Genomic DNA, 20,556 nt, shown 5'->3' on the forward strand with positions numbered 1-20,556 from the left:
AAGGAGGTGTTCTTAGGGAGCCTTTTGTTTTGTTGTATTGGGATTTCCTGATATAGTTTTTGTCTTTGCTCCTTTTCCTGATATAGTATTTGTCTTTGGGCTGTTGCCTTTGGGCTGCTGGTTGTAGTAGGATATTCCCTTGCCTGCTCTTTTTGGTTTGTTATATATGTAACTTTCCAAAAAAAAATTTAAAAATGGAGCAGCTAAATTTATTTCCTTGGTTACTCAATCATGCTGTATAGTTGTAATGCTAGTACGTATAGGTTTGTAGACTAAGCTAAAAGTCTATGTTGTAATAGTTTTGTTAGACCATTGGTGTAGTTATGTCTGGCACCAATTATATATAGTACTATTCCCTAATGTCATGAATGATGCATATGGTTGTCCTATTGTTGCTTCCTAACGTCTATAAAAGGAGAGCATCACCTCTCTTCCCTTAACAAATACCTCCACAAATCTGCAAACCCATCACTAGAAAAGATATAAAGACATGACAGACACTTGTCAATCCAGTCACTGACGAGCCTGCTGAAAGTAATAAATGAGCTATTTTATACCGAATATAAAAGTGGGAGTCGCAAGTTTTTCTGGCAAATTATGAAAAGAAATTTATGTACTCGATCTTTCTTTTGACCTTTGTTGTTTTGGCGTCACTATTTTGTGGGATCTTTAACAATACAAAACTAAACTTTTATATGTAATAGAAGTGGGACTCATGACTAGGGCTGTAAACGAACCGAATCGAGCCGAACCCTGTTAAGTTCGGCTCAGGTTCGTTAAGGTATGAGTTCGGCTCGAGTTTGATTCGAGCCTGAATAACTTGGCTTGAGTTCGGCTCGTTAAAATTTTTCAAGGCTCGGGTTCGGCTTGGTTGGGTTTGTTAAGGTACTAGTTCGGCTCGAGTTCGGCTCGGGTTCGGCTCGGGTTTGATTCGAACTTGAATATCTTGGCTCAAGTTTGGCTCGTTAAACTCAAATGAATCAAGCCGAGCCGAATCTAAGTTCGAATTGAGCTCGTCAAGACTTAGGTTTGATTCGGCTCAGCTCATTAAACTCAAGTGAACCCAAACTCTCTCATTGATCGTACAGAATTTGGGAGAAAAATAAGTATTGAATTATATATACAACCTTAAAATTTTTTACATTTACAAATAGACCCCTATTGAATTATTAATTAAATTTAAGTATAGGTTCGCAAACCTAACTGAGCCGAATACCGTTAGGCTCAGGTTCGGCTCATTTACGGAACGAGCCTAGAATTGAGGTTCAGGTTCAGTTTGTTTAGCAGATGAATCGAACTCGAACGAGCTCTTACCGAACCGAGCTTCGAACAGTTCGCGAATGGCTCAGTTCATTTACAGCCCTACTCATGACATTTAACAAAGCAGGGGCTTGCAGGCCCTACCCTAAAAGCGGAGTTGCAAGTTTCTCCCGTACGTTGTCAAATTTTGATCCTTCTTTTGCCCTTATTTTGTGGAACCTGCAACAATACAATACTAACCTTTATATCAATACACTTGTAATAAAAGAACCTAGCCAAGACATAATGTGAAATTACGAATTTGCCCTTTCAAGTTTTGTCTTCCAATTTCTTCTTCCATGTGTTGAGGTGTGGGTTGTTTAGGTATTCTACAATATTGGGGTATTTTAGACTTTTCCAACTGTACTCTGCCTTTTTTTTTTCCGGCCATCATCCATATTTCTTGTTTCTTTGTCAGCAAGGTAGTACTGTTGTAGCAGCGATCCTACCTCATCAAAGCACTGTTGTAGCGGCTAGCACTGTTGTAGCGGCTGTTGCCGTCCTTCAATGTTATATATGATTTATGTCGAAATTCTCTACAGCATCTTGCCAATGTTAGGGTTCTTTTCCTCTCATTGTGTTCTTTGCAATTTGCTTGATCTCACAATCAAAACCCAGCCATTGTAACTGGACGAGATTCACCATGAATTTCTCTGATCATCTTTTTCCCAATAGGTATGATACATTCTTCATGTCTGTTAACGATTTTGTTCTGGGTTAATCGAATTTATTCTTTCATTCGGCAACCACTTCTCGACGTCGTCTCGTCACCCGCTTCTACACTGCCCCAGACGTTGCCGATCGCTTCCGAGTCGGCTTCCTCCGATATCTCCCTCCCTGAATTGGTATGTTTTGATTTTTCAATTGGGTTCTTGATTTATCGTTGGTTTTTATAACCCCATACGTCCTGAAATTACTTGCCCCTATGAGAAGCCGTGCAACTTATAGAGAATAAACAAATTACTTTTGTTCACCATATTCGATTTGGGAGTCACAGTTCAATTAGTAATCCTCGTCTCTCTCCTTCGTGTCAATACTTGCCTTGGTTCAAAACTATAGGAGTAGATGCCTCTGTCGTAGTGGCCACCACCCGTTTGATAAATTGCCTCAGAGAGGAGCATGTAAGTGGTTCCTACTGATGAATCGTTCTGCTTATTTAACATCAGTAAATGTAAGAAATTCGAACATATCCTTTTAATTAAGGGAATTGTAGAAAGGAGTTTGACAGATTCTTGATAGGACTTCAAATCTTCAATCAAATTCAGTATTGAGACTTCAATTACAAAGCAAGAGGTTACTCATTTGAATATGAGACCAATCACTTTGTGCAAATTACTATTTCTAATGCAGGAACCCATCGACATTGGATGATAATGAACCGTTAGAGAGGGCCGGGGTAGACATTATTTATTTTTGAGCTACCGAGCCGCGCATATTTTACATTTTCTTCTATGTTGATAGTCCTTAAAAAGTCCGTAATCGAAACAGAGCACTGATCTGTTGCTAAGGATGACTAGATGTACAACGGAATTTTCTGTGCCTAATCCGAGCATGTCATTTTCGGGTTCTTTGTATTTCAGTACTTGTGTAAATGGTGTCAGTTTAAGGTTGATTCAAAGAAGTTCATTGTTACTGACAGCTGATCTATGCAAAAATGTGTCATCCATTACATTGTTAGTTGGCAGAGGAACTTTAGAGTTATGGTCCAGGCATGGGCTCGAGGGAAAGTTATTTGAGCAGTGATGTCAAAGAGCTCATCATGTGTTTTTAGGACATTATGACGTTTTTTTTAATAGTTGGTTGTTCGGGGCCATTTACCCGAATCTCGACCGATCCCGGTTCTTGAAAATTAACGACTAGAACTCTGTTGGCTAAATTGATTCCATGTGGCCCTATCTCTCTTCCACTATTATCGATAAGCATTTGTAAGGTATAGTGTAGGAAAACTAACCATCAAGTTTTGTGCCTTATCTTTTCAAGGTGATCACCCAAATTTGGAAACGTCCTAAAATGAAAATAGGGAGAAGAAATGGGACCAAGGTCTCACAAAATGAAAGTGTCGCGTGGGAGATGAAAACTGATGCATGGAAGTACTTTATGATTTTGTGATCGAGAATTGCATATTAGGTAAGAATTAAACCAGGAAAAAGAGAGAAATTAGATTACCTTTATCTGTTATCGTCTTTGACTGAATCACTCAAATTATCATGTGGGCAGGTAAATCTTTTGTGGACCCTACTCGATGAATCAAACTTCAAGTATCTCAAGTTGCAATGACTTGGAAAGACAATGAAGATACTTTAGATTTAAGAGAACGCGATATATTGGTGCAAAAACATGATGGCCACAGTGAAAGGATCAAATATTACTACAGATGTTACGATTCCTTACAATATCTGATGCTATTTCCTTTTGGAGAGCCCGGCTGGCATCGGGGCATTGAATGTGTTAACCGTAGTAACTGGCCTCCAAACAAGGGTCAACAAAGACCAGTTTTTCCACATAATTGTTCAACAGTGGAAGAATTATTAAATGCTGAATCTTTGGGTAAGATAAAATACTTACAAATTAACTTATTATTCCAATCAATATCTCCCTACGCTTGCTTATCTTTTTTATGTTTTTAACTCAGTGTTTGAAGAGAACTCTAGCAAAATAAATATGGTCTCAGCCCGCGAGTTTTATGCCTATCGCTTCCAAATAAGACCAACGATTGACTCAGTCATCCTACAATCAGGAAGGTTATTACAACAATAGGGACGATAATTTGGATACTGATGATGTCCGGACACAGCCGTTCGATTAGTGTTGGTCCCACATGCATTTTTTTGTGTATATCCGACACAGTTTAATTAATTGAGAAGTTCAATCTTTTATAGCTTTTCAATTTTGGGTTTTTGTTTATGTGCGTTCAAGAATGTGGAAATATAAAAAAATATAAACATACTTTGGACACGTGTGTTTTGCACAGATTTGGACACATATAAGTTCATAGCCGTTCGATTTGTGTAGGTTCCACATGTGAAACTCGGATGCATTTGATGAGTCTTGACGCAAATGCGTCATTGTGTTTGTAGCACTGCTAACAAAACTCAAACTTTTACGGCCTCTTTAATATTATGGGAAAGGGTGTGATAAGAAAAGAGAACTTTTTTCATCATATCTCAGCATTTTTTTGTGATGTTGAGAAAGGATAACGAGCCAATCAAAAGGTATCATTTTTGGACTTTCCTCTCAATTTCTCACCAAAGTACTCAATGCAAAAGAGTGATTTGGCAAGAAACCTGAATCCTTTCTTTTCTTCTCCTTTTTATCTAACCCCTCAATCCGAAGGGGCTGTTAAATTTGTTTCAAACAAAACCTACTTCTGTTTAGAATATAGTAACGTACCTTATCCCATTGAGGTTACAATTATCAAAATATTTACTTATATTTACTTTCTCTATTTTCATTAAGATCAAGGGAAAGAGGGTTGGAGATGGTAGGTGGAGCTTTCTACATACCAAAGGTGGAAAAGTCAAAGTCCCAAGGGGATGATGCCTACTTCATCTGTGCAAAAAAACACACCATTGGTGTCACAGATGGTGTTGGAGGGTGGAGTAAATCCAGTGTGAACGCAGGACAATATGCTTAGGACCTTATGGCCAATTGTGTCAAGGCAATCAGGAATGCAAAAAAGGGTGAGGTTGATCCCAGATGGGTTTTGGATGAAGCCTACAAAACACCAATGTTGAAAGATTGTCAATAGCTTGCATACTTACCCTAAAAAACATTGTGGGGCCTTGATTCACCAGAAATGTTATTCTCAAAGTTTGTATAAGTATTTGATGCACACAAAAGATACTAATATTGTTTACCATACTTGTTTGTTGTTTAAGTTACAAGTTATTGAACTGATTGTTCTAGAACTTTTAAATTCTTTACAAATGAAGATGGCTGATGATTCGAGACCAGTAATCCATAGGATGGTTGAATCCTTCCTGAATAAGTTTTTTCCTTCAGGTTATCCATATAGGTGAGCTAAAGATGATCTATTCTCTTTTGGATTACTAGCTTTGCTGAAGCACATTTATACTGGATTTAGCTGATAGTATATTGCTTGTGCAGTGTGAATGAGGGTTATCTTAGATACACACAGTTCATGGCAATGCAACACTTTACCAGTGCAGTGTTATCTGTTCTATCTACTCAGGTCTTCTATATTATGAAAGAACATAATATTTCAGCTCATGGCTGGCTTTATTCCTTGTATGTGTGTGTGTGCAGTGTTGTGTGTGCACGCGCACGTGGGTGCGTACTCGTGTGTGTGACACCCTGAGTGCGTTTATGCGCCTAATTGTCATGGTCTTTGTGATACTATTCAACCTGTCTTCTAGAAACATTTTAGGTTAGGTTAATCCTTTACTATTGCTTTGAAACGTCTCCCCCAATTGTGGCGTATTTTCCAATAGTCTTTCTCTTTTGTAGTCTTTGTTATTTGTTGCCAGCTTGCGGCCTACTCCTGCATAGGCGACTGCAGTAAGTTGGGTAAGATATCAATTTTGTTGGATAGTCTACACATGTCAATGCATGAAAGCCTTTTGTCTATGAACTTATTGGTTGTGTGCCAAGCAGGTTTTAAAGCATGGTGTGCAGCATGTAGTAAAGCTCATATGTAGCAATTTGGGTGTAATAATGGATTCAGAGCCCAAACATTGGAGAATTCTGGGTTTGTAACTTGGCTGAAAACATGAGATCTTTCCTTTCTGTATTTCTGATGGTGTGGGGGCGTGATTTCTTTGTGAACCTTCCTGTATTGCTATCTTCTTGTGTGGAGCGGAGAGTGCTAACGCCGATCTTGATGTACCTGCAGAACCAGAGGGGGGTTGTTCCTCCGGGAAGAAGCTCCGACGAACAAGTCAGTAGGAGGAGAGAGAAGGAGGAGTTTAGTAAGAAAAATATACTGATCAAAAGAAGAAAGTGCTGTTATCTTTTGAGTCAGGGATCCCCCTCTCAGTGGTAGTGCTCCCTTATTTATAGGCGAGGGGGTGGTATGCTGAGCAAGTTGGCTCTACTTTCCACGCGTCGCATTCTGCTCAGTTGGCGCCTTGCAGCAGGGCCATTTAATGAACACCCTTCCCTAAGTCTTACAGAACCACATGGGCCGATGTCAGAAAGGTCACATCGTTCAGAGATGTCGCTTCGAATATCAGAAAAGACAGCCTACCTATCAGTAGATATTTATGGAAGGTTCCATGATCGCTCGCACTTGGCGGGACCCACTTCGGTCATATGAAATTATCCGAGCGTTTGGTCCCCTTGCCGAAGAGAAATTTATCCGAACAAGAGGATGTTCCTATCCGTGCGTTTGGTGAGTTCCCCGAGCGAACTCAAGTGTAAGTTCGTTCGGATGAAGGTTATGACGTTCGGTGAAATACTGGTGGTTCCATCTATCCTTCGGATAATTATTGGCATACCGGGCCGAATCCCAAACTTATTTACAGGTGAATTGAGATAGTTTAGATGACGGATCAAACAGTGTGTGAACCTTCATTCCTCCCTTCTGGACCTTGTGAACCCTGTGGTCCTTCGGATATTTCGGCCCCCTACAATAGCCCCTCAACTCCTTCTTTGCTTACTCGGAAACGAAGGAGGAGTTGAATAAAAATTTAGCCGAACGTCAACACAAATCCGAAGAGCGAATGACTGGACGAACTGTTGAAGTTGAACGGACAAAAAATATTTGAAACGCTTCGAGATGTGCGTGCAGCCTTTCATTAAATGCTTCTGTAGCCGTCGATTTGAAATGACGCTAGGTGTCACGATTTCATTGGGTAGTTGTACGGCACGCTTCACACCTGCCACGTGTCCTTCATCGAGCGGCACATCAGTCTCCCACCCAAATCCAACGGTCAGGGTGAGAGACCGCTTCGAATTCTGTACTCAGTATAAAAGGGGCAAGGGGAGGAGAGATTCTCGACCGTGTCTCTGTTCAAGCACCGTTTCAGACCAAAAATCGCCAGAAATCTGCAGATTTGAAGGTTTTGATCACAAATTTCTCTTGATTTTTCAGGTATTTCTCGAGCTCTTCCATTTCTTGATGCATTTTGAGTGTTTTTCGAATGTTTTTGCCCCTGCTAGGTTGGTTTTTTCCTTTTTGTCTGGACTGAAACAACCGCCTGATACCCAGGTGTTCATGTGTTCTTCCGAACGTATGAACACCCTTGAAATCGTGTTCTTCCGAGCACGAGGGCATCTTCAAGTGTGAGCTTTTTCCAAAGGGATAGTTTTCAAGAAGCTTAACATGCCATGTTAAGCTTCTTAATCTCTGTTTCTTCATTGGAAACGCGTAGGGCTCCCCATCGCTTTCCTGAGTGGTAGGTAGGAATCCCTTCTTCGGATTTTCTTCCGAAGGGTTATCGTTCGGGGGGAAGTCACCGAGCAGACTTCAGACCTCCCGAATAACATAGATCACCGAACATAGGCACTTAGATTCGTGGCCATGCAAATCGCTAACGGTCTTATCCCATGCACTTATTTGTTTCTAGGTATGGAGTCTTCAAAGTCAACTTCTTCGGGCGAATCTTATCGGTCGGTGGATTCCGGAGCTTCGGATTTTGGTAGATCTGACCCAGAGTTAGCCGAAGCCATAAGAGATTTCGCCCGGAACTACCGAACGGGATCAAGTGGCAGGGTCCCCGTGGGTGTAGAAGGAATCGACTACCTCGCCAGGGTGACTCCCCTCCAAACAATGGGGCCGGACCCCAATATTATAGATATAGACGAGTCGTCGTCCGAAAGGGAGCTTCCTCATGATGAAGCAGAAGAGGAAGAAGAGGCCGAAGGAGCTGACGAAGCCGAGTCGGGACGAGAGACTCCAATCGCTTCGTCAAGCCGAGCGAGTGAGGGAGCAGGAATTGCCGGGGAATCCTCGTCGCATCCGCCGAAGGCGAAGAGGAAGATCGTCCCCATGGACCCCGACGTGATTCCTGACCGAACGAGGAGGGACCCCTGCCCTTACTTGGAGTGCTTCCAAGATAGGAAGAGTCTGGACGTCTTCCGAGCCGTATACGACGTCCCCGAAGATGTCGTTATCGCGCCTGTACAAGGCCCCCGAATTAGATTCAGTGACGAACACGTCACCGTTCCTTTGATGGCGATAACGGAAGGTGGCCTTCGGTTCCCGATGCATAGGGTATTAAGGGAAATCCTTCACCGTTTTAACCTTACCCCATGCCAGCTGAGCGTCAACTCCTACCGCATCATTCACTCGGTAATCATCCTTGCTGAGGTGAAGATGTTCCGACTAGAAGCCTTTCATTTTTTCGAAAATTATATGATGTCGAGAAACGTTCGGTATTCTCGATACTATCTCTGCTCCTGGAGGAAGATGCCAAAAATCATTCCCGAGGGCATGTATGACTCGGAGAAGTGGGCCTCCGACTACGTCGAGGTTCGGGGAAATTTTCAATTCCCCGAACATGAATATGGCCAATTTGAAATAGCCACACGAAGGGGAACGCCGAGTAAGATGTTTATTCTTTCTGTTGCTTTTATTTTAGATGTTTATTCTTTCTGTTGCTCTTATTTCACTTATCAAAAATTTGACTAACGATTTCACGCTTTTCTTCGGCAGACACCACCAAGCTGAACAAGGTACTGTTAAGGGCGGCAAAAGGTTGCGGTCTTGTCGACTCCCTGCTCACTATCCCAGCCGAGGAGAGAGACGCCCCAACAATCCTCAAATATAAAGCTACGTACGGCGGTCGGATCCGACGAAAGATAACCGACGAACCTGAGCAGTCCGAGGACATCCCAGAAGAGCTACAACCGAGCATCGACAAACCTCTTCGAGGGACAATCCGACTACCCACCGAAGAAGAACCTTTCCTTGAAAAAGAAGATATGCCTCCAAGGAATATCAAGGAAGTTCTCCAGAAGAGACTGGAGGAAAAAGAGAGGGAGAAGGCCCAGCTTCGGAAGACTGGAGCCTCGGGAGCCTCGGGCTCGGCCCCAAGCAAGAAAACCCCACCTCCCCCACCTTCTAAAAAATGACCACTGAGCGCCCCTCCTTCCCCAAAGGAACCACCCGCGAGCAAGAAGACAAGGGCGGCCTCGAAGGGAAAGGGCCAGGAAGTGGAGCTGCCGAAGGAAGACTTGGCAGAGGGAGAAGGAAGGGTGCCTGCTTCTGAACTTGACATCCCATGGGTGCCAAACTTTATCACCCCTGGCAAGAAACAGGTTCTCAAATCTGACAGCCTGAGGGAGGACCCCTCCCTGGCTTTCACTCTCCACTCGGGGCTAGCTTTGCCGAGGGATGTACAGAGTCCCCCTTCTCTGAAAGCAGCCCTGAGTGAATATTACTATCATGTCGGAAGGGTGAGTAAATTCTTTCACACTTGCAATGATTTTCTGTACATCTGCCCTATTTCGTCGGAATAACCTTCATTTTGTTTTGTTTATAGGCCACCCAGTCCATAATGAGTGCCCAACTTCATCTTACCGAGCATGACAAGAAGCCAAGACTGATGAAGCAGTCGGTTGAATACAACAAGGGCCTGGCCGAGGATTACAAGAAGGGCTTGGAGCAATTCGAGCTCGTGAGGCAAAGCCTGGAAGTTCGGGTTGCCAATCAGAATGATCTAATCAAGGGCCTGCAGGAGTCGGCCGAACAAACTAGGGCCGAGGGAAAAGACGAGGGGTTGGCTGAAGGGAGAGCCCTTGGTCGAGAAGAAATGAAAAAAGAAATGGAGAAAGAGGTGCAGGGGCAATACGAGAGAGGGTATGCCCAGGCCGAGGAAGATGTGGCCGATCAGATTATTAAAGTGCAGGATGAAATCAAGGAGGGCCAACACAAAGAGAGCTTCATGCTCAGCTACAACAGGGGTGGGTCTTGACGATGCAGGCGTTGAGCCCGACAACGAGAGGAGGAGTCTGGTGGAAGTACCACTGCTTGCCCCTGCCAAAGCTGCGGAAGAAGAGACAACAGCTAACGCTGCCGACTCGACCATCCTACCAGCCCCTGTCGACGCTCCAACCCTGCCAGCCCCTGCCGACGCTCCAACAAATTAAATAAATTTTTTTTTTTTGGTACATATGGTTGGATCCGAACAATCCGAAACTTTTTGGAGGATATCTTAGTGACTAATGATCGTCTTAGTTCCTTGATTTAGCGACCTTGCAAATCTCTTTGTTTGTTTTTACAAGTCTTTTCGCTCGGTTCAGATTCATTGTTCGGATAAATTTCATTGTGTGCCAAGTCTTGCTGTTTGGAATGGACTCCCTGTGTTTCCAAGTATGAAAATTTTGCGAAGACTTTTTACTCGGTAGGAACATCATAAATCAGAATTTGTCCAAGTCTTTTCATTCGGAAGAACTGTATATGTGTTTTGGAGTTACTAAGAAATGAACTCGGGTTTACCCATATAGTAGCCCCCTGCCTTGTTGCATAACTGTAGGAATGGAATAAGGCAGTAGAATGGGTAAACTGTGCCGACCACAAACGGGTCAACGAATGATATTCCGAAACAGATGTTCCAAGGGCTACGAGAATTTCGCCCGAACGACTAGCATCTTGGGCTTCGAGATTTTCACCCGAACAAACAATTCATTATGGGCTTCGAGAGTTTCACCCGAACAGAAGATGTACCCGGGGCTAGATGAAATACCCCATTTAGAAGAACAAAAATAAAGCAGAATAGTGAAGACAAATTTGGATTAAGTACATGTGGCTCAAAGAGCTTAATCGCCGAACAAGTAATGTAGGTACATGAGATGCAATAAAAAATGGGGAATGTCAACACTAGCCATGGAATTTTCTAAGTTTTTGAGCATTCCATGGATTGGCGATTGGCGTTCCATCCATCTCAGCAAGCTTATAGACACCATGCCCGATCTTCTCGACCACTCTGTAAGGGCCTTCATGGGGATCCTTCAGCTTGGTCAACTTTGACGCTTCGGTAACCATCCGAAGGACTAAGTCCCCGACGTTGAATGGTCGGGCGCGAACATTGCGGTCGTAGCCCCTTGCAACTTCTTGCTGGTACGCGGCGTGCCGAAGGTTAGCATTATCACGTAGTTCTTCGGCTAAGTCTAACTCGGCACCCATAAGAGCACTGTTATCCGCTGGGTAAAAATTCTCCGTCCGAGTTGTGAGAATTAAAGTAGATAAGGGGAGAACAGCTTCCATTCCGTAGGCCATAGCAAATGGAGTACGACCGGTAGACCGCCGAGGTGTCGTACGGTAGGCCCATAAGACGTGTGGTAGCTCTTCCACCCACTTGCCGAGTTTCCGATCCAGACGGCGCTTCAGCCCCCGAGTGATGGTCTTGTTCGATGCTTCGGCTTGTCCATTACCTTGAGGATAGGCCACCGAGGAATTATGGATGGTAATGTGGCGCTTCACATAAAAAGCTTTGAGGGCGGACGCAACAAATTGAGAGCCATTATCAGAAAGAATGGCGTACGGTACGCCAAACCTCGAGATGATGTGCTTCCAAATAAAGAGTTCCATATCGCCTGCGGTTGTCTTGATCATGGGGGAAGCTTCAACCCACTTGGTGAACAAATCCGTGGCAGTGATCATATACTCAAATCCCCCAGGTGCCTTCGGCATCTTGCCAACGATGTCAAAAGCCCAAACCGCGAACGGCCATGGACTAGTGATCATTTTAAGGGGAAAGGCGGGCTGGTGGATGAGTGACGCTTGCTTTTGACACCTAACACACTGCTTCACATATTCTTCGGATTCCTTTACCATCTTCGGCCACCAATAGCCTTGCGTCAGAGCACGCTGTGCAAGGGACCGTCCCCCTGAATGAGCCCCACAGCTGCCCGAGTGAAGTTCCTCCAGAACGGCTGGCACAAGGTCGTCGTGGACGACACGCAGGTCGGGGCCAGTAAAAGTTCGTCGATAAAGATTGTCGTTCGGTCCTAAGAAAAAATTGGCCGCTCGGCAACGGAGTTTGTACGCTTCGCGCTTGTTCGGTGGCAATACCTGGTTCTTCAAGTAATCAAGCACTGGATCCAGTTGACTCGGACCGAGGGAGATTGCCATGACCTGTTCACGCGGCTGTTCGAAGCTCGGTTGGGGGACCTCGTCAAAGGTGATAGTGCGACTGCCCGAGGTCTTGTAAACCGAAGCAAGACCTGCCAGGGCGTCAGCATGTGCATTATGCTCCCTTGCGATCCATTCCACTTCGACTCGGCCAAATCTCCCGAATAGAGCCAATACGTGGCTTACGTAAGCGTTCATACGTCGATCTTTGGCTTGATAATCATCGTTTAAATGACCCACAATGAGTTGAGAGTCACAAAAGACGTGAACCGAATCTGCATCCAACCGAAGAGCAAGCTGGAGGCCTGCAATCGAAGCTTCATACTCTGCCTCGTTGTTCGTTGCCATATAACCAATCGAGACCACGCTTTCGTGCACAGTCCCGGTTGGTGACACAAGGACGATGCCCGCACCAGCTCCGTGAACATTAGAAGCTCCATCGACGGTCAGTCGCCAAGCATCGCCGGAGAAGAGCTTCCATTGTCGTTTGGGTTTCTTTCGCCCGTGGGAGTACCGAGCACGGAGTGGTTCCGCAGGACGGTCGGACGGTCCTTCCAAAACCTCTTCCTCCTGAATCCGAGCTTGTTCAGCGGCGGTGGCTAAAGCATTGGCCTCGTCTTGTAAGCCAGGAGTGAGTTCGGCAAAGAAGTCGGCCAAGGCCTACCCTTTGATAGCTGTCCGAGGCTCAAATTGGATGTCGAAGTTAGCCAAGTCTTGAGAAAATTTCAGAATCCGGCTCGATGTGTCCGTCTTCCGAAGAACAGCTTTGAGAGGAAACTCAGTGAGGACCACAATCCTATGGGATTAAAAGTAAGGCAAGAGGCTCATTTTAGCATAAACGAGAGCCAATGCCAACTTTTCCATAGGCAGATACCTCGTCTGAGAGTCCGTCATCGTTTTGCTGGAATAGAAGATTGGTTGATGCTCCATCCCGTCTTTCCGAACAAGAACCGCGCTCGTTGCATGGTCGGAAACGGCGAGGTAAAGATACAGATCTTCATCTGGTAGGGGCTTGACGAGCAAAGGAGCGTGGGACAGGTATTGTTTTAAAGATTGCATAGCCTGCTCACACTCTTCGGTCCATACGAATCTGCGTCGGCTAGTTGCGATTGCTTGAAAAAACGGTCGGCAGAGGTCTCCCGAACGTCGGATGAAGCGGTTTAAAGCAGCCACCATCCCTGTAAGCCGTTGTACTTCTTTGATAGTAGTGGGAGCTCTGAGATTTTGCACAGCCTGGATCTGTGAGGGATCAGCTTCGATTCCTCGGCGGCTTATTATGTGACCGAGGAACTTTCCGGAACTAATGCCGAACGCACACTTTTCGGCGTTAAGGCGTAACTTACGTCGCTTTAGAACAGCAAAGACCTCTCCCAAATCCCGAAGGTGATCCCGATTAAACGTACTTCTGCAAACCAGATCGTCGATATAAGCTTCAACTGTTTTGCCGAGCATTCCGGGAAACATTTTTGTGATGGAGCGTTGGAAGGTTGCTCCATCATTCTTCAGGCCGAACAGAACGACCTTGTAACAGTAAGTGCCCCGAGGAGAAATAAAAGCTGTCTTCTCTTGATCTTCCGGGTCCAACGCTATTTGGTGATAACCTCGATAGGCATCCATAAAGCTCAAGTGTTTGCACCCTGCTGTTGCATCCACCATTTGCTCAATCCGAGGAAGGGGAAATCTATCCATTGGACAAGCGTCGTTTAGGTTTGTGTAGTCAACACAAACCTTTAATTTCCCATTTTTCTTCGGAACGACCACTGGATTGGCGAGCCAAGAGGGATACAGTACTTCCCGAATGACGCCTGCATCCAACAGTTGATCCACCTCCGCCATGACAGCTTCGATATGTGCAGCAGACGAGCGTCGAACTTTCTGTACCACTGGCCGCCTACTTGGATCGACATTTAATGAGTGCATGGCAAATGAGGGATCCATACCTGGCATATCTTGTGGAGTCCAAGCAAAAACCTCGATGTTCCTCATCAGGAAGTCGTACATCTCCTCACGTTCGGCCACGCTCATAGAACTCCCAAGTAAAAATATCTTCCCTCACCCCCAGGGATTGAGAAGCGTATAAGTTCCTCGGTAGATCTTCGTTCGGCCGGCACTCCAACATCTTCGATAATGGGAACGGGGGCAGCTTCCACACACTGTACCTCCAAACAGCTCTGTTTGTTCGTGACAGTGCTGATGTAACATTTCTTTGACTGGATCTGGTCCCCTCGAAGGCTTTGTTGCCAACCATTCCAGCCAATAAATTTGACCACCTGGTGATAAGTAGAAGCGACTGCTTTCATTTCGTGTAGCCAGGTTCGGCCGAGTATGATGTTGTAGGGGCTTGGGGAAGCGACGACCACAAATTCAATTTCGAGAACCCGTGACCCCGTCCGCACAAGGAGGGTGATCAAGCCGAGCGGCCAAACCGGGGCTCCAGTGAAGCTAACTAGTGGAGTGGACGCTGTCCGAAGTTGAGCGGGAGAGAGTCCGAGGCTCTGAAATGTCGAATAAAACAGCACGTCCGCCGAGCTCCTTTGGTCTATCAACACCCGTTGTACGGTTGACCTTTCAATGGCGACGGTAACGACGATTGCATCGGTATGAGGGAGTTGTACTCCTTTCAAGTCGTCTGATGAGAAAGTAATAACGCTGCTGAAGCTCGGATCCTCCCACTTTCGCTTGCCAGAAGCGCCAATGTTGCAAATGGATAAAGAGGAGACGGCTCTGTCAATTTCTAAACGAAGCTCGGCTGCCCTCCCTTCGGAAACCAATCCCTGTATTACACTTACGAGATTGCCGATGAGAGGGGGAGACGGTGGGAGTGGGTTCCACCGAACGTCGATCCATTGATTTAGATGCCCAACCGCTGCCAGCTCCTCTAGATACATTTTAAAAGGTGGGCATTGCGTAGTGTAATGGCCACGCTCCTTATGGTACGTGCACATCCCTGGTCCGCTCCCGACGGTGCCTAAGAGTACAGTTGGCCAAACAAAGAATGGCAATTTGCCAATGATGTTAAGGAGCTTGTAAATTGGTTCAGTGAATACCGTATGCTCGGCAATGTACTCGTCTGGCCGTGGCTCTCGTTTCGTTTGCTGCCAGGGCTGTGGCTGAGGGTGTTACGGAGGTCGGCCCTTGTTGGTCGGCTTAGTGGTCGTTTGGCCTGAGCCGCCTTGGCCCCCTTGCCCCTGGCGAACTTTTGAAACTTGCTTCTTCGGACCAGAGGTTTTGGGGGGCTCCGAAGCCTTTGGGGGATTTCGCTCGGCCATAGCTTCTTCATGAACGCAATCCTTTTCGATTATGGCCATGAGCTCTCCCATCGTCTTAGGTGGATTACGTGAAAGGTCACGGAACATTGCCGAGGTCGGATCCAAGCCGTTCATAAAAGATTCCGCCGCAACTCCTTGATCACAATCAGGAATAAGATTGTAGACTTCCCAGTATCGCTCGGTATAAAGCCGTAAGGTCTCACCGGCACCTCTCCGCATGTTCACCAGCATAGATAGTGTCTTCGGTTGTATGTTGCTGGTTACAAAGCGTTTACTAAACTCCAACTCCAGCTCGTTGAAGCAAGAGATGGATTTGGGTTTCAACTGGTTGTACCACAACATGATCGGCTCGCTAAGAGTGAGTGGGAAGATCTTACACATAAGGGCGTCAGAAAAGTTGTGGAGGCTCATAGTCTGTCGGAAGCGACAAACGAACGCGACTGTGTCCTCCTTCGCCTCGTAACGTTTAAGCTTCAGCGTGACAAACCTGTCCGGGGGCCGCTCCTGTTGAATTGCGTCCACGAAGGGGGAAGCCTTTGCCTTCCCGAGCTTTGAATTATCTTCTTGAACTGGAATTTGCGTAACAATAGGGAGAGGAAGTTCTGTTACCAGCTCAGGAGTTTTTCTTCGTTCACGTCGATGATGCCGGTGATGCTCCTCTTTCTCCTTTGGTTGCCGAGTGGCTAAAACCGAAGGCTCGTGCACCGCTACTCTCGATCCCGCCAAGCGAGCATGCCGAGGCTGAAAACCTGGGTTGACGGGTTGGTATACGGTTGGTAAGCCCGTGAACTGATCGTACAAGACAATCGTATTATCGTGTTCCGAACGATTTCCTTTGCTGTCCGTTCGGTGGCGACTGCCAGAGTTAACCGAGCGCCTTTCTTCATGGCGTTCGGATTCGTGTCGTGATTGAACCGAATATTCCCTGTTGCTGCTGGTATGTGTGCGCCGAGGTGGATCATTCAAATCCACGGGCCCCTTCCCACTTTTTGGATTCATTTGTCGTTCGGAACGGAATTGTGTTCGGGCCAACGCGCCCCCTTTATTGGTACCGGCAGTGGATCCTGTGGCCGAGGATCGTGAGGTCTCGGTACATATAACGCTTGTCAGCCGAGGTCTTGGAACCCCTTGGTCGAGGTGCTCAAATACAGTTCGTCGCTCGGAAACGACGGGTTCGGCCGTTTGGGCTGGACGAGACGGTCTGCTTCGTTTGCGGGATTTCTTCGGTCGGCTGAGCTCGGCATGATGCTTGATTGCCAGGGTTGCGATCATCCCTCCATCTCGCTCTTCCAACCGTTGTTGAAGCATGGCAATGACTGCCGCCTGACGTTTCTGTTCGGCCAAAGCGATATCCAACTCGGTGGGTGGAAAGGTTAGTTGGCGGGCCACGAGGGGAACCGTCCGAGCCGTGTGACGGGGCTCAAGGCCGATAGACCCATAGCCCTCCAATCCAAGGGTAAAATTTTCTGGACCCGGAGGTGAGATACGTTGAGCCATTCGTTCTGTTGAGACTCGAGGAACAGATAGTTTGAGCTGAAGACCGTTTTAGGCCCTCAATTGGTGTTAGGAACACGAAGAACACAAAGAACACCCCAGAGCTTTAAGTCAATAAACATCTCCCCAGCAGAGTCACCAATTGTGGGGGCGTGATTTCTTTGTGAGCCTTCCTGTATTGCTATCTTCTTGTGTGGAGCGGAGAGTGCTAACGCCGATCTTGATGTACCTGCAGAATCGGAGGGGGGTTGTTCCTCCGGGAAGAAGCTCCGACGAACAAGTCAGTAGGAGGAGAGAGAAGGAGGAGTTTAGTAAGAAAAATATACTGATCAAGAGAAGAAAGTGTTGTTATCTTTTGAGTCAGGGATCCCCCTCTCAGTGGTAGTGCTCCCTTATTTATAGGCGAGGGGGTGGTATGCTGAGCAAGTTGGCTCTACTTTCCACGCGTCGCATTCTGCTCAGTTGGCGCATTGCAGCAGGGCCATTTAATGAACACCCTTCCCTAAGTCTTACAGAGCCACATGGGCCGATGTCAGAAAGGTCACATCGTTCAGAGATGTCGCTTCGAATATCAGAAAAGACAGCCTACCTATCAGTAGATATTTATGGAAGGTTCCATGATCGCTCGCACTTGGCGGGACCCACTTCGGTCATAAGAAATTATCCGAGCGGTTGGTCCTCTTGCCGAAGATAAATTTATCCAAACAAGAGGATGTTCCTATCCGTGCGTTTGGTGAGTTCCCCGAGCGAACTCAAGTGTAAGTTCATTCGGATGAAGGTTATGATGTTCGGTGAAATACTGGTGGTTCCATCTATCCTTCAGATAATTATTGGCATACCGGGCCGAATCCTAAACTTATTTACAGGTGAATTGAGATAGTTTAGATGACGGATCAAACAGTGTGTGAACCTTCATTCCTCCCTTCTGGACCTTGTGAACCCTGTGGTCCTTCGGATATTTCGGCCCCCTACAGATGGTTCTTTAGTTGAATTATTGTTTCAACTATTCATTTAAGATGAATAGAGTGAGCTTCCCACTTTGCAGCTGACGTGCTTTACGACTTAGGAACTGGTTTGGAAGTTCTTTCCCACTTGTGCCTACACCTATTTCTTGAAATGGCAGCCCATGAAAATTTTGCAAAGGTATGAGAGACAACTCGCAACCTCCTACAATAAAAATTCATTTGCTCATTGTCAAAATGAATACTCAATCCTAACATTTCTCGTATGGAGGAATGGGCCCAACCTTGTCTCAGTCCTCTCAGAAATAATGCGAAATCTCATGTGAGATGCTGCCAAAGAGCCATTATATCGCAGGGACGACCCAAAGTATTTTTCTTCAGACAAATGTACATGGTCATTGATGTTACAGAAAGATATCATCAATGGTGAGATTTCAGTTTGTACCCTCAAGAATCGCTTCGCTTTAATTCTGTAAGATTTTCAGTGGAGTCATTATGGAAGAAGCATTATTCACCCAATCACCCTGATTAAACTTGTATGCAAACCTTGTCGTTCGTAGATTATAAGTAAACGACATAAAGCACGTTTTCTGTGTATTGTGTATTTTTCACTGGTACAAATGGTCTTGGAGATATAGCTTATTGATATGTCTTGAATAATGAGCTACTCTTATGCTATGACATCTCTTTCAACTCCTAATCTGTGGAGGGCTAAGAGATATTTGGTTTTTGCTGCTAAAATATTGGTATTTCTGATCACTCTTTCAACTCCAACTATTAGAGGGCTAAGAGTTTGGATACCGGCTGCTGCTCTCAAGATTCAAACTGTTTGTGGCTGTTTTGTTTGCTCGATTGGTTGGTTTTGATCCATTTCTGCTTTCATTAGTAACTGATGGTTTCTGTTTGCAATATGAAATCTCCTTGCCTCTTATCAACTCCTATTTAGGGAGGGCTAAGAGATACTAATAGATAAATTGAAATATGCTTGTGAATACTACGGATCTTGATGTTGGAGACTGAGAATCTTGATGGTTGTTGGTTTTTTCCATCTTGCTGTTTGAAGATTGAGGATCTTGACGATGCTGGATGTCCAGCCATGATGTTGAATGATGCTGATGAGGTTTGATGGCAGATTGATGGAGAGGTTATGGGGGTAGACCTCACAAATAAGTTTCAATAGATCCCCTGCTTACCTTGGATACTGATCTATTAAAATGGAAGGAAAATTGGATGCAAATACACGGGAAATGTTTACTTGCAATTGATATCTTTGGATAGTGTTGTTCCTAGCTTTGTTGTCTCTTCTCAACTTCCGTTGGAAACAAACCCCCCACACCCCCCCCCCCCCCCCCCCGCCCCCCCCCCCCCCCCCTTCTTTCTTTCTTTTCCCTCTTCTTTCTCCCTCTATCTATCCATTATTGAGTTCATCATTAATAATATTTTTGCCATTTCAAAAAAAAAAATAACGAGCTACTCCTAAGTTTCAAAGTGATGCAAGTTCTACAAGTTCTTACGGCTAAAACATTGATCATCTGCACTATTAATGTTCAAATAAAATGAAATGGATGATGTGTTGGTTCTTTGTTATTTTTGCAAATATGCTACTTTTTTTACAAGAACACCGCATTTGGTTTCACTCTTTTCTTCTACGAGGCATATGCATCATTCTTTGGCCATGCCGCATACAACGATTGGTATCTGGCCTTTTATAATGTCTTATTCACATCTTTTTTGCCAATAAAAGAAGAAAGAGTACCAGAGTTGTAAAACACAAAATGTGTGCCAAAACAGTGAATCCCTTGGATTGGAACATTTGAAACTGATTTCTGCTTCAATAAACTATTGCTATTTCTCTAACATCATCACTACGAAAACGAAAAACACTTCTCGATACCAATTCAACTAATGAGCACGCGGAAATGTGCGAAGCACGAGCATTAAACTAGTATATAATAGAGAAAAGGGAGCTAAGACATTTAACAAAGTAGGGCTTATGGGCCCTACCTTTAACACATAAGACTCAGTATCAAATTTTATAGTATGATAGCAACGGACTCTACAAAGTTTCAGTACTCCCTTCGTCCATTTTTAAGTGTTCTGTTTCGTAACTTCAACTTATTAAAAAGACATAATCATTATACCTTTCACATCAATTTTTTCCTTCACTTTCCCTACTTACCTATCATCATTATACTTATACTCACTAACTTTTCAAAATGGAATCTACTTTTAGGGACAAAATAGACAATGCACCAACATTTGCCCACTAACTTTACAAAATGGACACTTATTAAGGGACAACTCAAAATGGAATACTGAACTCTAAATAAGGGATGGAGGGAGTAGCTATTATGAACTAATTGATTCTAAAGCTTCAAAATGAAAATAAAAATAAAAATAAAAATTGACTTCCATTGATGGAGGCAATCGATATTCATAAATGGAACAATTGTGCCCACTAAAATATTTCACAATTTGTTGAACAAAAAGAAGGGAT

General features: G+C 44.9%; 1 protein-coding gene across 9 annotated transcripts; it reads left to right on the forward strand.

Moving 5' to 3' along the window:
• Positions 1-1,516: 1,516 nt before the first annotated feature.
• Positions 1,517-19,411, forward strand: LOC131329133 (uncharacterized). 9 transcript variants are annotated; one of them, XR_009200645.1, is made up of 6 exons: positions 1,517-2,144; positions 3,517-3,846; positions 5,767-5,826; positions 5,914-6,007; positions 18,143-18,485; positions 19,123-19,411. XR_009200645.1 is itself a non-coding variant. In XM_058362211.1 (4 exons), exons 2-4 carry the CDS (start codon positions 3,573-3,575, stop codon positions 5,955-5,957), a joined length of 378 nt encoding a protein of 125 aa, XP_058218194.1. In that variant the 5' UTR covers positions 1,517-2,144; positions 3,517-3,572; the 3' UTR covers positions 5,958-6,054. The 9 variants fall into 9 exon arrangements, 1 of the variants encoding a protein (XP_058218194.1); XR_009200646.1 differs by having other exon boundaries at positions 18,143-18,240; positions 18,354-19,411; XR_009200648.1 differs by having other exon boundaries at positions 18,143-18,240; positions 18,363-19,411.
• Positions 19,412-20,556: the final 1,145 nt, after the last annotated feature.

The sequence above is a fragment of the Rhododendron vialii genome, chromosome 6a (genome assembly GCF_030253575.1).
Source record: "Rhododendron vialii isolate Sample 1 chromosome 6a, ASM3025357v1".
NCBI lineage: Eukaryota > Viridiplantae > Streptophyta > Magnoliopsida > Ericales > Ericaceae > Rhododendron > Rhododendron vialii.